Source organism: Dermacentor albipictus, chromosome 5 (genome assembly GCF_038994185.2).
Source record: "Dermacentor albipictus isolate Rhodes 1998 colony chromosome 5, USDA_Dalb.pri_finalv2, whole genome shotgun sequence".
Lineage (NCBI taxonomy): Eukaryota > Metazoa > Arthropoda > Arachnida > Ixodida > Ixodidae > Dermacentor > Dermacentor albipictus.
In genome coordinates, this window is record NC_091825.1 from 20,493,767 (window position 1) to 20,510,931 (window position 17,165).

The 17,165-nt window shown below is 46.0% G+C and overlaps 1 protein-coding gene across 2 annotated transcripts in view; it reads left to right on the top strand.

The window, feature by feature from the left end:
• The first annotated feature begins 832 nt into the window (after window positions 1–832).
• AGO1 (protein argonaute-2) overlaps window positions 833–17,165 on the top strand; it is an 83,662-nt gene continuing 67,329 nt past the window's right edge. Inside the window, exons 1-4 of one of the 2 annotated variants that reach the window (XM_065447709.1) lie at window positions 833–988; window positions 7,310–7,685; window positions 10,334–10,633; window positions 14,252–14,611. In XM_065447709.1, the coding sequence (XP_065303781.1) occupies window positions 970–988; window positions 7,310–7,685; window positions 10,334–10,633; window positions 14,252–14,611 (1,055 nt within the window). In that variant the 5' untranslated portion in view covers window positions 833–969. Of the gene's footprint in view, window positions 989–1,062; window positions 1,427–7,309; window positions 7,686–10,333; window positions 10,634–14,251; window positions 14,612–17,165 lie in introns of those variants that run through there. The other variant, XM_065447710.2, reaches the window with a different exon arrangement.

Here is a 17,165-nt window from a genome sequence, read left to right on the forward strand (position 1 = left end):
ACCTTGCAGGAAAAGCAACACCTAATTTTGAGGTGTCTTATGATTCTCTACAACCACCTAATTGACATCTTCACAATTAGAACAATAATTAGGATTTTGTAACCGCTGCCCTCTGTGTCATTTCGTCACCTAACTATAGCCTAAAGGGCGGGTTTTCGAGTTGGCCTCTCTCCGTCTATGTCTATATTCAGTCAGTAGAACGAAGCAGACTTTTTCCGCACATTTCAACTTAGCGGTACCTTTGCGGGATGTATAAAAACAGAAAGAAACAAAGCACAGCCTTCGAGATTACGACGCGCAGTGACAGCAGAACCCTGAAATCTTGGAGGCCATTTAAATTTATTTTACACGCCGAATTATCGCCCTCGCGATGTCGCGGACGTCATATAACGACTTTTTGAAACTTCATTGTGAAATAGCGTCGTCCGGTTAAAGCAACTGCCACTTCTGCATCTATGTTCGCGTTGTCGCGAGCTTGGTTTGCGATTTCGTACTTCACGTAGGACAAAAGCATCGATGCTTTGAATATTTAGAAAAACGAGCCCCATGACGCCTTCTGTAACTAGGTGATTATACTTGTGCAAGTCACTGGAATTCGTGACATGAGTCACCGATAAAGACCTACAATGACGCAGTTCTGACGTGTGGAGGTGCAAGTGTGAACGGTTTTGTCTGTGCGCACGGAGAGCTTCGCAACTCGGCCAAACATTAGCTTCGCACTTGCGCGGGCTACATTTTCATATTTGCAAAATGAGAAAAGGAGGAGGGTACGGAGGTGACGGCGACTTAACGGCTTCAAAAAATGACGTCGCGGTTTTGCATCACGGCGGTGGCCGATGGCGGCGATGGCGCTTCAAGCAGAGTATCCGTGACGTCGTGCGAATGGATTGGCGTTTGCTTTTTCCTCCTCCCCCGATCCAGCCCGCGGTTTGAAACAGACAGCTTCGTGCAGACAGCACAGAAGCAAGGATGTACCCTGTTGGCCAGCGTAAGTACACCTTGTTCTTCCTAGCATGCTTGGACACCCGTAGTCACGTCATTGCGGCTAATGCGGACCGCCTAGAGGAGTACGGAGACGCGTGACGGCCACTCGAACGACGTTAGGCTTACTCATGGGACGACTCCGCGTTGGGAGATCAGGCCGAGGCTTACGTTCCCATCGGAAAGCCCCGTTCACCCTTACGCGGACGTAGCTTTAGCTAACTCTTGCTACAAACACGAGGCCTTGCTGCATTGTCGATGCCCCAAATGCGTTCCCATTTGGGCGGACGGGCGGGCGAGGTTTGCGTACCGCTGAGATCGCGACGACTTGGGCAACCCCTCATCTGTGGGAGGTCTTGGCAGTCTCGTGGTGGAATGGAATGAAAACAAAAATGGAAGCCAACGCGTGTCCGCAGGAGTGTGCCATTCATTCGCGGTCGTGGAGGTAGGTGTTTTGCTCTGACGGTAGGCGCATTCTCTGTTCGTGGCGCTGAGCACTGGTCGTGCTACAGGCAAATGGTTGGCTTGCGTGCGCGGCATTCCCTAGGCCGCACACGACTGCCCTCGCGCGCAGCTGGCTGTTGCGCGAACCCACGCTTATCTTACTATTACTTCATTTGCTTTGCCATGTGCGAGTGCCGTGCTGCCGATCGTGCGGGCGCTGGCGGATGACGGTGCGATGACGACGAGAACACAGCGACGTCAGTTGCCGCGATTTTGTAGCCGTTGTGTCGCTTACTACCACGCCGTGTTGTACGCATCGTGGAATCTTTTTCTAGCAGTTCTGAAAAGCAGCTAGAGACCGAACTCTGCCCTGACCGAACCCAGTGGCCTGCCTGCGCCCGATTTGCTGCTTCTTGTGTTGTTGCCCTCGAATCGTGCACCGGCGCCTTTTTGCCAGCATCCTTTTGCTTGATCCCCAATTCGCAACTCGTCAGTTCATTCTCTATTAGGTTTAAGCCGCACTTGAGTACCGTGGCACGTAGCGTGAGAGCGCGCGAAGGAAGTCGCAATAACTGTAGCGTGACGATGTTGTGTTGAACTTGCTTCTGGGCACATTGCATCAAACAGAACACCTCGTTTTTGTATGGTCTAATTGTTTTTGTTTTTTTGTTCATACAAACCTTCACATTACGTTGGCACTGCATGCTGTAGTCGCAAAATCCTTTAGGACATGTTGGGTCATTTGCATGTGTGGCAAGCGATCTTCCACAATCTGCGTAAATACAGCATGAGTGCAATATGAATTGTGCAGGTAACACGTGAGAATGTCATAATGTGATTAATGACCACAGACAGGATTTACAGGCACTACAAATGATTATTTGGCATGAACAGGCACTTACAGCCTTATAATAGCACGATAGAGGCTAAAATAGACCTGTGAATTGACTGCAAATCGTGATATGCTTTGTGTATAGCCCATTTCTATAAGATGTGGCCAACATGTTTTATGTATTTGCTCTGACACAATGAGCAGGCTGTGTATATTTAATAGCCAAAGGTCCTTGCTTACAATAGTTAAGTGAAACTCGCTTCTGATATTATTGTGGTCTGGGTCCTTTATGAGGAAGGAATTCCCAAAAGGGCAAGTGAAAAGCTGAAAAATCGTCTGTACTGGATTCCCTGACATCAGCGTTCAAAGGGGCTGTCACTATCGAGCCAAAGGAGGGGTTTTAATTTTTTGGCTAACATCTGGTGGACCTCCTAATGGCAGCCTCGAATTGTTTGCCATTTAGACTTAAACGACCAATTGTAATGTGCGCTAGCAAATGTTCACGTTCCTTGAACAGCTGGCCCAGTCTGTAAGGTAACTAACTTAATATAATGCTGCACATTATTCAGCCTTAAGAATACTGTTCGTACAATCACAAAAATATGTGTATATGAGTCGCCTGTATATCAAACAGATAGAAACCTAAGCGGTCAGTGGCCAAAAACTTGTCTGTATCAAAAAAGTCCTAGATTGCATTAAATGACGACTTGAGGAGTAGCTCTAGCTGCCCATGAAGGCAGCTTAAAGCGCTTCCAGGAGAGAGAGCCCCTCTCTCACCTGGAAATGCTTTCTTTTTTGAGAGAGAGAAAGTTACTATAAGAGTAAAAGTTCATGGTCGGAGTTCCAAAAAAGGTGTGCAAATATGAGAGCCTGCCACGTTCAGGTGACCGAGGCCGAACTGCAGGATGCCACTTGTGAGAGGGAGGTTAACCCATGTGCATGTCTTCATCCCTTTGAACACTACAGTTGCCGCCATGTTTAGGTGCTCAAAGCTGAATAATGTAACTGGTTACATGTAATTGATTACTGAAAAAAGTAATTGTATTACAATGAGTGTTACCAAGTTATCAAAGTAATTGTTAAGTTAAAGAATTAAAAAATGAAATTGATCGCAAGTAATTGAGTACATGTAATCCATTACGTACAAGTCTGGTAACAATTTGTTCCATTAAACAAAGCGGCCTGACCTCAGGTCTTAAAATACAGCTTCTGTGCACCAGTCTGTGCGATTGGACCACGAACCTGCCTAGACATCTTTTGCCACCTGGTGTTCGAGTTCTGATGCAAAGCGAAATTGTACAGTTAATGTCGGCGATTTTCTTCAGGGAACGCTATGAAACTAAAGGAATCAGTCTTTTTACATGCAATTTTCAACAACAATGAGAAATACCTTCGATTGCTCGTATATATTAATTTATTCCTAAAACTACCAATGAATGGAATCATCTTCCGGCTTCAATTGTTAACATAACCAGTACATCTGCTTTTAGAACTACCATTGAAGAATACATTTGTTAATGTGCGCTTTTTTTTTCTTTAATTGTTTTTTATTATTATACTGTCATCTGTATATGCTCTGTATTTTGTTCCACTCCCTTCTGTAACGCCTTTGGGCCTTGAAGGTGCAATAAGTAAATAGATAAATAAATAAATGATATTGCAATAAAACGTGCCTAGTGTCTCAATGCATTGGCTTGCACGTGGTAAATTCCTAAAGGTGTTCTATTCTGCCTACTGAGGCACATACTCACGGCCTAGTGGTTAGAGCAATGAGCTGCTGTGCTAGGCCTCTGTTCAAATCCTGCCATTGGACAATTTTATGTGACACACACACACACATGCTTAATATACTCAAAGCATTATATATATATATCCTAAACTAAGCTGTTTACATGTTCCAGAATTTTGTTGCGGCCTTTTAATGTTTTGTTTGGACCGTGAGCCGTGTTCACCCTAAGAGTGGACGAGACTGTACATCCTCTTAGGGAACACTGAATTTGTGTTCAAAGCCAGTAATTTTCCTTGTGTGTGCTTGCAATGAGGGAAAGTTCTGTGAGCCGGATTCTTCAACAGGATAATGACATAATAGCAGTGAGTGACATTATGACTTGCACATTTGCAGGCATTCTCATTCAAACCTGTACAGATGAGGTGTTCAGTTTCTTATTGGACGAGGGTGCACGTTCGACGCTACACCAAAATGCCTTTTTGCTGTGGCGAGTTTCCTCTTGCCTGTGCTAAGATCTCTGTCGTAGAGCTAAATGACTGTTCCACCACTGATACAGTAATTGGCATTGCTTTTGCGCCGTAACTGTGTGTAAATAGTTGTCCATAATAGTGAGCCCACTAAAAAAACTAAGAAAATAATATGGAGCTTTGTAATCGGTGTTTCTGCTCCACATAACCTGCTAAAACCTCCGCTACTTGAACAGTGTTTGTCACGCATGGAAACTCTCGGATCTCATTTCACATGCACAGGTTGTGTCTGGTGCATCTTTTGGACCTGACTGTTGGGGGACTCGGAAGGCACCTTTTTTGTGTGTGTGAGCTGCCCCAAGGAGTAATGTTTAGCACAGTGAAGCTGTATATAGCTACCCTGTGGCAGTGGTTGATATCCATCCGTCTACGCATCGCATTGACACGACAAATTTTTGTCTCCAGTTTCTCGTGAAGGTTCTGTAACTCTGCATCTAATGCTCTGCTCTTGAAAAAAAAAAATCGTACTGAAATCGGTCGCTAAGACGACTCTATCATTACAGCGTGTTTCATTTACTTGTATTAATTAGTTAGTTCACAGTGGAATTGTAAATGTTACAGAATTCCCATCTGCTGTCAATCCATGGCTGTCTATGGAGGGAGTATGGTTACAGAAAATGGGCGTAACTTGTTTTATCGAAACTATCTTGAAACAAATTATATGACAACCCGCCATGGTTGCTCAGTGGCTATGGTGTTAGGCTGCTGAGCACGAGGTCGCGGGATCGAATCCCGGCCACGGCGGCCGCATTTCGATGGGGGCTAAATGCGAAAACACCCGTGTGCTTAGATTTAGGTGCACGTTAAAGAAGCCCAGGTGGTCGAAATTTCCTGAGTCCCCCACTACGGCGTGCCTCATAATCAGGAAGTGGTTTTGGCACGTAAAACCCCATAATTTTTTTTAAATTATGACAATTAGCTGCTAAGATGACTCCTACATTATTGCAAGTTTCATCTACTTTTCATAATTACGTAGTGCACAGTGAAGTTTTAAATATTGCAGAATTCCAGTCTGGTGTCAATACATAAGCTTCTACAGGAGGGAAACAGATAGCCCTATGCAAGGTCCGCTAGAACAAAACTATAGTTCTTCCAAGTTTCATTCAGCTAGCTAGCTGAAGCTAGCTGAAGTGTGCTCAATTGCAAATTACAACTATGCTTTGGTTTGTTTTGTGCACTCCTTTGACTGCGCCCCGTTGAACGCATATCGTCGCTCGCGTCGAGGCTCATTTTAAGGGCCACCTGCGTCCTCTACACACTGTTACCACCAGTAGGCGGTGTGTGTGATGGTTCCATCATAGTCGCCTAGGTGAAGGAATAATAATAATAATAATAATAATAATAATAATAATAATACCTATATATACATATGTGTCTATTGAGGTAAAACACACCACAGCTTCGTTGCTCGTCGTCCATAGTGGAAGGGCTGATTGTTTCTTTTTTCTTTATTTATTGAATTCATTGCATACACATAATACACAATACTGTTTGGACCCATAGCCGTGGTGTCTAGTTTGGGGTCCAATACCAAAATAGACATAGCATACTTATTGTAAGATACAACTTAAATGCACATTATTAAAGAACTTTTACAGGGAAAATATAGGATAAACAAAAGGCTATATTATGACATCAGGGGATACACATAGAAAGACCCTGTCAGCCAGCAATCACGAGAGAAGTTCTTTAAGCATTGTACAAAGTTCTGGCTAGTCTTTACACTGAGTGGGAGAGCGTTGCATATTATAGCACCGTCGAACTCCACGAGTCTCTGTCCATAAACATTGTGAGATGGTGGTAAGTTATACAATTGTTAGTAGCTGCCCTCATGTTTCATGCCGGAAAATTAAATATTGTGATGGGTAGTGGATTATTGAAACATATTATTGCATTAACTGCCTGAGCAACCTTGTACGCCTCGGTGAACGGCAGAACACGAAGCACTTGAAACATGTTTTCCCGACCTGCATGCCGTGTTTCAGTGGACTTCACTGCAGATTCACTCACCCGAGGCCAGGGTAACTGAGTCTTCATTTACCCCTAGGCGGATCCACCGGCTCACTGACAAAACATCTTCAGTTACTTCTGTGCTGTGCACATGAATAGTCACTGTCTGTAAATTTTTAGGGTTCAAACAGTCCAAGGTATAACGGGTTTTCAAGGTGCCACTTCTTGAGTGAGGGCAAAAAAACAACAGAGCACAGACAAGGACAAGCGCTGACTTTTGACTGGAAATGTTTATTGCACACTAAACATACATATATGTTGTGGAGTGTAAACAAAGGAATAGGCAAGCAGAGCTGCACATGTTAAAATAACATTGCAAAACATGACTTGCGATTGCCTATGCTGTGTGCACCTGCACCTCTAAAAATGAATTGCAACAATGACAGATAGTTTTACACATGGTGTGCCTTAATGCACGACCTGAGCCACTTCACTGATTCCGTGTGTGCTGACCATGACATTTGTCGATGATATTCATTTGTCCAAATAAGGGGGTGCAACCATAGGTTTGACACCAAGTGGCTAAAGATAAGTCTTTACCGTTTCACTAATTTTATTGTTCTTGGGCAGCCTGTCGTTGTAGCACCCATCTGTGGCAGCTGCCACTGGTTTTTCGTCCTCGGTCAAGAAGTCTCACCATTTTACTTTGAGCCGTGCATAACCAAGTAGTCCAATCTTGGCATCGGTAGTGAGTTACATTTGTTTTCACCCTTGTCTGACCTGTGAACAGTAGCGTGCTGCCCGATGAATTGTCACAGCATGTTTGCCTCTTGCGTATATGTGCAGCCCCTGGGCCCCCTGGCGGTGGTGGTGGCGGCGGAGGAGGAGGTGGTGGCCCGGGAGGGGCGCCGCGCGCCCCGCCCCCCGTGACTCCCGTGGGCACGGTGACCCCCCTAGGGGGCGGCCCCGTCCCTCTGGGTCCCGCACCTCCAGTCACGACACCCGTGGCTGCTGTCACGGCGGGTGCCCTGGGGCCCACCGAGATGGCGGTTGCAGCGGCGGCACTACCCCAATTCTCGTGTCCACGGCGACCCAACGTGGGCACCGAGGGGCGGCCGATCCTGCTGCGGGCCAACCACTTCCAGATATCCATGCCGCGTGGGTTCCTGCACCACTACGACGTCACCATCACGCCCGACAAGTGCCCGCGCAAAGTCAATCGGTGGGTGGCTCCCTCCTTCAAGTTGAGGAAAAGTGGCTGTGGCCATGTTGCTGCCAGCATCAAAACTGCAGGATTGACAGGCATTCTGAATTGCTTTGTTGGCAGATGATGCTTGCATCTTGTTTCGCATGATGCAAGTGCAATTGACTCCCATTAATTTAACTCTTGTGGGACCGCAGTGCTTGGTCGAATTATCCAAATGGTTGAATTTGCAAATAGCGGTAAAATGAGCTTTTCAGTAAAAAAAAAAAAATTCTAAAACAAATCTTTCTGTCTACCATCCCATATTTCCGCCTGGTCGATGGATCGGTCGGTTCCCGATTGGGTTCTCGTAGAGTGAACTTGCCGTGACTTTCTGGATTTGGGACCACATCCTTTAACAGGTGGCAAATCACGCTGCACTTGACAGTGAACACCTCCTCTTTGCTGTCGGCGCTCGCCACATGCGGAGTGATGATCGAGTCACGTGAGGCGTGGTCCTCTTGTCTGTCGTGCAGATTGGCTTTACGATAAACCAACAGCCACAAAGTTGGATTTTGTAGAAAAACTGGAAATAAGAACTGTTTATACAATAATGAAAAAGTATGCTACAAAACACAGGTCCACTGTTATGAGAACCTCATTGGTATTAAATGTAACAGAATGCCACTAATCCATTAGTTACGGAAAAAAGGAAAGCACTTGATTCTATTCAAGAAAAATTCTATTGATAAACAAAATAGTTTGCAGGCCTTCATATTCTAGAACTGAGCTGTAAGCAGTACTGTCATAATCATTTTGTGTTCCCTTTAATGAGGGTAGACTGTGCTGTCTTAATTCCATACCTAAGTTACGATAGCTTGCTGCATTGTTTTTATGCGATGCCAGAAGGCTCCCGAGCATGTGTAGCACTGTATTTTCTTGCCCAAAATTTGTAAGCATTACATTTTGTTAAAAATTTTCCGGTATTCGATTTGCTATTGGGCTTTTTTTTTTTCTCGATTTGATGTTATATTCAATTCAAAATCTACAATTCTATATTTTTACATCCTTAGTTTTCCAGCTTGTAGTAACCGCCGCACGCCTGAGCGTGGAGCAGTGTGGGTCAGTGGGGATCGTACTAACGGAAGTGGCATGCTTTCAAGTTTCTACTAAAGGAGTTTTTCTTCCGTAGCAGTCTGTGATTTCTTGAGACCTCTTAGCGTATTCGATTGAAGCGAAAAGTCTACCGTAAGAACCGGACTATAGGTCGGACCGGAATATAGGTCGATCCCCCAACTAACGAATTCTCAAAATGAAAAAAAAATCTTTTTCAATGGCAAAAGTACCGAAAGACATGACACCCTTACCTTGAAACAAATGCGACTCAGGGGGTTGCACAATGGTGACAGCATTTATTTAAATGCTGCTCGCATTTGCACCTGGCCAAGTTTTTAGCGGTATCGCGCGACCATCGACACGCGTGCTTGTCAACACCTTATTAACGGCGCTGAGCAGCGAAACAAACGAGATACGTGCATGTGTACACATGCCCTTACTTTCGCTATTTCGCCGCTCCATGCCGTAATGATAAGGTGCTGACAAACACGTGGGTCGATGGTCGTGTGATACTGTTAAGAATTCGTCGGGTGTACAGCACACAGAAGGGCACGAAGTGCGCAAGCGCTACTCCGAATCAGAGCAACGCCTTTGATTAGAGTCGGATGACGAGTGCTTCTCGCTGCCCAGTCCATAGGCGCGTGCGATCTCTACCGCTTTCAAACGGATGCATTCGGCAGTCACAGGCAGCGATCTTACACGCAGCTCGCGGACGGACTCCGCAACCTTGCCTTCCAGCTCTGCAATCCGCTGCGATCCGGCACGAAATGACGTTTTCTTTTGGTTGCTGCAAGTTGTAATACGTTGCTTTTGCCTCCGCCACTACCGAATGCTCTTTTCGGACATTTCAAGTTCGGCTGTGCCGCCAGGTTGCCGTGGGCTTCCGCATACTCAATCGCCTTTTTCTTGAAGGCGACGGTGAATTGACGTTGGCTTCTGCTCCCGCTCATTTTGAAACAAAATGAAAGTGCAGCCTTTAATTAATATAACTTTGCGACAATGAAAACGCAAAATGCCAGTGCCACAGCATCGCCATGCCGCCATAGACGCGGTGCTGCTGCTGATGGCGATGGCGAAGGTGGCTGTTTACTTCATCCTCCCATTGTTGCAAGACTTCCGTAGTTTTTCCGCCAATGTCCGGTATATAAGTCGAGGGTCGACTTTTCGCGATGTTTTTTTTTTTAAAAAGTTCGACCTATATTTTGGTTTTTACGGTATTTAACCCCAGTCAAATTAATGGGGGGTGGGGGGGGGTGGTTGTCTGTAACATTGCTAGATTAGCTAGCTGCCTGTGGGATTTGTGATGCGTGCTATCAGTAATATGGGGTACAGAGCAGACAGACACCAGCGCTTGTGGTGCCTTTGTGTCCCGTCACCATTTTGTGCACCGTACACAAATGGAGAATCCATTGGCAGGTTGTCTGCGGGAACCCTCTCGAAGTGCTGCAGGCTGCTGCAGCTTCCTTGCATTTATCCGGTTCATTGTAGCGAGCGGTACCTCGAGAAAAATAGTTGCTCACCGCAAGGTGGAGCTTTGCTCCTGTTCACGAACAATTGTTTTCTTCCTGCAGGGAAATAATCGAGACGATGGTGCAGTCCTACTCGAAGATATTTGGCAGCCAGAAGCCTGTGTTTGACGGTCGCAAGAACATGTACACCCGGGACGACCTGCCCTTGGGCAAGGAGAAAGCCGAGCTGGAGGTGACCCTTCCCGGCGAGGGCAAGGACCGTGTGTTCCGGGTGGCCATCAAGTGGGTCGCCCAGGTCAGCCTGTATGCGCTCGAGGAAGTGCTCGAGGGACGCTCCCGCCACATCCCCATGGACGCCGTCCAGGCACTCGACGTGGTCATGAGGCACCTGCCCTCCATGACGTGAGCCTTACGTGCACTTGGTCTGTGCTGGTGCTAGTGCGCCCGACTAACGTACTGGCACATGCTAGGGTGGCAAAAGTGCTTCGGGGAGCGCATTTCTTAAAGCACGGCTGCATGTTGCCGAGGTTTGCAGTTTATATATATTAAGTGCAGGCAATACTGCAGGCACATTGCTATATTAAGGAAATAATATTAAGGAAATGCAAGGTCTGCACTCGTTATGTGCTGGTTTTAATAGCACGTGTTTCTTCTTTGACTTTAAAGGGAGCAGGCAGAAGTAAGAACCAAGAAGACTTGTTGTCAAGTTCCGTTAAATTCATGAGTGTCCACACAGCATAAATACAGTAAAACCTCGCTAATTGGATCTGTTTATCTGAAAATTTAGTTAGACTGTAGAATTTCTGCATTCCCGTAATTTGCAATTGGCATTACACCAAATAATTTGAAAGCCAGCACGCATACATCTGGATAATTCGTAATTTCTGGTTGTGCTGTCGGAGAAAGGCATCGTTGGGACACGGTTCCAGTTTCGCATGTCTTGGAGCCGGTGCTAGAAAATGTGCCCTGGTGTTAAAAGCAAAAAACATAGACTGAACACGAAGGCGATGCCACACGCGCTTCTCGTCTCGTGTCCCGTCTACATTTTGTGCTGTTAACACCAGGATGGAAAACCAACAAGCCCAAGCTGCTATTCTAAAAAATGTGGCAGCCACGATGTGTTTCCCACTCTTGCAATTGCTTCTGACTAGTAACATTCCCTGCTTCTGCCACTTGTAGTAAACGAATTCATGGCCTTTGAGATAGAACTCCGAGAGCTGTCTCTTGAGCTGCGATTCTGACCCCACAGATGGTGCCAGCGCTGTATTCAGTAACATGGGCACTAGTAATGTGGGGCGCTGATGATGTGTCAAGCGCCTACGTTTTGTTGCAGTGCACGTAATTTTGTTTCTGCCTTTCACAAAAAAAAAAAAACGGCAAGCCAGAGCATTGTCCTTAGTGATGAGAGACGCTTGCTGATCATTTGTAGGGTCCCGCAGTGTCATGCCCTTAGCAAGTTTCTTCGCACGCTTTCGGCCGAACTGATCGACAGTGTGGAACTTCTCCAGGCATGTTTGTCGTTGCACGGTCGCAACTAAAGACAAAATCGTGCCACGACCGGCCAGATTTTCAGATCGGGTGTTTCTTTGTCACCTGCAATGTGCTGATCCAACAGCTTCGAGAGACAATGACCAAATGGCGTGCAATTGTTCATTTTCAAGCATGCATTGCCCGAATGCCTTGTTGCACCTTACTGGGATTTGACCTCGCAACAGCTAGTTCGTATTGTAATTGGTGTTGTACACCGGAGCCATTTTCACGAAACTTTGTAGAAAATGAATAATTAGAGATACTATAAAAATAAAATTGTGTGTATGTTATTTGTACGTGCACCATTTTCCTAAGCAATATGACCCAAAATGTTTCCTCAGAGCTCGGATGGTCCTCCATAGGAGCACGTTGCATCGCCATCACCAATGTGTCCTGGCAGCTTTCTTTTGCTTACATTGCGTCATGGCCCTAGCAGCTCCAGTTTCTATTTTCTTTTTATGCTACCAAGGTCGACGGTTTGTCAATGCATGAAAAACAGTTTTAGGGGTTTTGATCAGCTACAATTTAAATAATTTTGCTCACGTCTGCTCCGTAAAAACTTCGTTGAAGTGAAAATGTGACTGTGAAGTAGTTCCTTTTGGAGCGAATTTCGATGCATTATGTTCTATGGAACATTGACGGGGAATGAAAAATCTTTGTTGTGGCTAAAATTTTGTTGAAGTGGACTTTGTTGTGCCGGGATTCTACTGTAATAGGCAGGAATACAGTTTTATTGGTATTAACAATCATCCCCCATTCTTTGTACACCAGGACAGAAAATTTCTTTCGACAAAATGCAGTCATCTGCTACTAGTCAAATTTGCACTCCAGGAGTTATTACATTTACAGTATCATTAATGTAAGCCAAGAAGAGCTGGGGACCCAGGACACTACCCTGGGGCACCCCCGGTGTGACTGGCAGACTGCCAGGAAGTCGTTCTCTAATGTCAGTGTGTTGCTTGCTGTTAGTCAGGTATGCAGGATTTCAGGAATGCCGAAGATTCTAGGCTTCAAAATTCTAATGATGCGGGACCTTGTCAAAGAGCTTTACTTAAAGCACGAAATGTTACGTCTGTTTGGCCGTTATAATAAAGTAATTTTCAAGTAATTCGGATTGGATCGGAAAACATTTATTGGGCTCTAGAAAAGAGATCTTCGCGGCTTCAGACGGCCTCTTCCATCTTCTGATGGATTCTTCTGTCCGCAATCACAGGGTTGGTGCCCGAGTCCAAGGCTCCACTGAGCCAACCCGCGAGCTCGCTCTACTAGGCGCTTTTGGCTGTTCAAGCTTACGCTGGAAAGCATACTCTCCCACTGTTCCGCACTCGGGTTTTTAATTTTGTAGATAGTTGGGGACTCAATATTTTGACAGGCCCATGATATGTGGTACCGATCTGGTTTCTCTTCGCACCATGGGCACTTAGCCTCATATTGTGTAGGGAAAATTTTATTCAGAAGGTTTAGATTCGGGAAAGTACCCGTCTGCAGTTGTCGCCATGCAACAGCATCCTCTCTGCTTAGATCCTTATCCGGGGGTGGGTACTTCAGTCTGACCCCTTTATAATAATTTAGGATATTTCAGTGCATTGTCACATTTTTACCCACTGATAGTGTGCTGTGTGCGTACGATCGGTATGCACATGAAGCTTTGCTACTTTTATATAGTGATTGTACAGGCAGCTTCTATGCTGGGGCTAAAACATCACTTGTGTTTTCTTTTAGCGTTCTAGCTTTCTTTCTCTTAGCATAATTATCACCTCTTAGCTTGATCTTGAGATTTAGGCTGAGCCAGATTGAAGAGAAGCATTTGATATTCCGTAGAGGTGTGCGAACATGAAATTTTTCAAATATTTAGCCTGGAATACCGGACCGAATAATGTGCACATGCATTTATTAGCAAGCTTGCGTATTTTAACGTATTGGAACATCCCATTGCATTGTCAACAATAAAATAGACTAGTTAGCCGTTCTGCTAAAAGGTTGTGTATTTGACTCGTGTTCACTCGAGTATTTCCCCCTAGCTGTCTGTTCTCGCCAGCCTGTGCCTAATTATATACCATCGAGTGCCCATACACTCGGAGATACGTGACCCTGTGCCAGTCGTCACTCCTTGCGTTTGCTGTCGAGCAATAAGCTTAGGATGGGGGCCTCACTGCTCACGATGGGCCCCCATTAGAGCTGCGCTCTCAAAAAGGGCATCCTCAGTGCAGCTGGATCCGTTTTTGCAGGCACCCGCCGCATTGCTCACTTGATGGGAGATGGGTTCATATCTGGCATACAAGTATATTACATTCCGTGTTATGTCATATTTTTGACATAAAAGTAATTCTTAGAGCTCATTACACAACACATCTTTTGTCTATTATGCAGTGATCTTTAGTCGTGAATGTGAGAGAAGTCTCTAGCCTTTGAAGCATTGCTGTGGTTTATATCAAATGGTTCTTCTGTGGGGCCCAGTGATGCAGTATTGCGAACGCATGGCATTTCCAGGTACACCCCCGTTGGCCGGTCGTTCTTCTCGTCGCCGGACGGCTACTTCCACCCGCTGGGTGGTGGCCGCGAGGTGTGGTTCGGCTTCCACCAGAGCGTGCGACCAAGCCAGTGGAAGATGATGCTCAACATCGACGTGTCGGCGACGGCCTTCTATAAGGCGCAGCCTGTCATCGAGTTCATGTGCGAGGTGCTGGAGCTGCGTGACGTCAACGAGCAGCGCAAGCCTCTCACGGACTCCCAGCGCGTCAAGTTCACCAAGGAGATCAAGGGCCTCAAGATTGAGATCACCCATTGCGGCAGCATGCGCCGCAAGTACCGCGTCTGCAATGTCACCCGCAGGCCTGCCCAGCTCCAGTCGTGAGTGCATTTGGTGGGCGTGTTTTTTTAGGCAGGTTGCATAGCCTTTCTAGAGGTTGGTTTGGTTTTAGGCAAGGTTACTAAACCAAAGTAGCTCTAATATCAATAATAGAAGCAATTAAAACTGCCATCGACACCGGTAATGTCGTCGGTGGCTTGCCATATTTTTGCACATATAACCTGCGAAAAAAATTGGCTGAGGTTTAACTCTTGTAAACCTAGTTATCACGAGCGAGAAGTCTGTTTGACTTAGTTCTGCAAAGACTATGCACCTAGTGTTTCATTAAAGGTAGGCTGCCCTTTTTTATATACGTTACACACGCTGCCAAACAAGCCCGTGAAGTCGCTGGGAAACCTGGCCGTCGCAGTCGCGCTTGCCGCCAGCCGAAGGGTGCAGTTCGTCAAACAATGGTTGTGGGTGCTGTTGCTTGTATCCGTGGCTTCGTCTCCTTCTCCCTGTTGTGCATGTTGCTGAACGATGGCGGCAGTTGCAATAGCTTCAATCCTGGTACGCTTCCGCGCTTAGCAAGCTTCTCTGTAACATGCTAATCTTGCCTCCCTTTGCTCCGGTGTTTCGGCAGGCAACGTTGCCTTTGATTGAGATACCGCAGCCTGCAGTCTAGCTGTATCTACTGGATGACTGAATTCAGCCTCTTGCTTGTGCTAAAGCGCATTCACACACGGCCCAGCCGGCATACCATCCATGGCGAGACTGAGCGACTAAGCGCCAGCAAAGCAGCCGTTAAACCCTTGCCTTGTCACGTGGTACAGTGCAGTCCACTTATAGGGTTAGCACATATAACAATATATCGGTTTTATAACTGATATAACCGATAAGCAGACTTAAGGGGGGACGCGGGTCTTGAAACGGCAAAAAATCACAAAAAAGTCGATTTTCGGAAAAGTGCATTTTCGCTACGTTTATACATTCAAGAATCCCTCCGCGAAATCTAGAAGCTAAATTTAATCGGAAAATAATAAAAAATCGCGCTTAAAGGGGCCAAGGTGAACGCGAAATCAGCAAAATTTGGTCAAAAATGTTCAAACTTCGCACCGTCACCATTTGCGAATGCGGTGGCCGATGGCCGCCATCTTGCGCTTGTTTTGAAGCTGTTTTCTTTGTGCGCATTTTGCACCAGTTCAAAATGGCGTCGGTTAAGGGAAACCGACGTTATCGCGTCATTTCTGGAGGATGCGTCCGTGCCGCCGATTGGCCAAAGCGCGCACACCCCCGCGCGCCTCGCTCCTATTGGTCCGGTGCTCGTCGGCGCGCGCTCGACCGCTCTCGCGTCTCGCTACGTGTGTTTATCTCTGGTTTCATCGCGCCGCTGTCTACGTTTGTTCAGCCGCTTGCTTCGCGACGTTTGATAAGATGCTCATTTCGCTGCCCGGATGGCTGGAAAAGATTGTCGTCTCAACGCTACTACGCGTCAAGCGGCTGTGCAATGCGCGACGGAAGGCGGCTAGGCCTGTCATACTCGCGGAGTTGCCGGTTGCTGGTCTGCCTGGACATTCTACCGGATCGAGTTCCGAGCTGCAAACTGGCGCGTCTAGCGTCAACACCTCGTCCGCCCACGCCACGCGTGTTGGCACAGATCGTGCAGGCACCGTTTCCTTCACGACTGAAGAAAGTAGCGAGCGCGCAGCGAGCGCGCAGCGAGCGCCGGAAAACGTCCGGAGCGCCGGACCTTCGAAGTGCTAACTCCATCAAGAAGCGAGAAGCCTCTTTGAGCGCAAGGAAGCTGGCCAAAAAGCGGCAAAAAGATAGGATGTATCCAGATTATGCCCCTAGTGAATTTCCTTGAGATTTTATTGGTATATTCTCAATAAAGATGTTGCAGAACGTTTTTCCTTGATTTCTCAAAACGAGAATTCCGACAGACTTCCAATTTTGGAGGTAAAATAGCTTCTGTCCTATTTCAGCTATTAACATAATTTTTTTTTGCCAGAAAGATAAATGTATGCAGTAAGCAATATGCACCTTTTCAAAGCAGCACTCTTCTCAAAAAGTTTTTGAAATGGGTCACATGCTTGACATGCCAAGATGGCATTTTTTTCTCACATCTTTGATGAGCTCTAACTCTTGCTCAGATTAGCCTACAACATTGAATAATACCTTATGGCACTCCCTGAACATCCTAGATAGTCTTTATACTCAAATTACTGTGTTAGGGTTTTCTGTTTAGAAGCTAATTTTCCTCCAAACAAAGGACTCGGCTTATGCAATGCATTTGGAGTATATCAGAAACTACTTATCGTATGGCAAAATTAATTATATTTTTAGAATCTGCATATTAAAATACACAATGTGTGAAAATTTCGTTGAGATCTGTCCACAAATAAAAAAGTTGTATTTCAAGTGTAGCCTCCCCCCTTAACTGTGTACAGGGTTTTGTTACATGCAGTTTCACATGAGAACCGGGAAGTATCATGCAAAAACAATACCAAAATGAGACAGATTTCACTTCAGGTGAGCTGACCTATCAAATATTTATTTAGGAAGAAAAAACTGCATGATTTTAGCTTGTTTCTTCTGCATGACTGATGACATGAA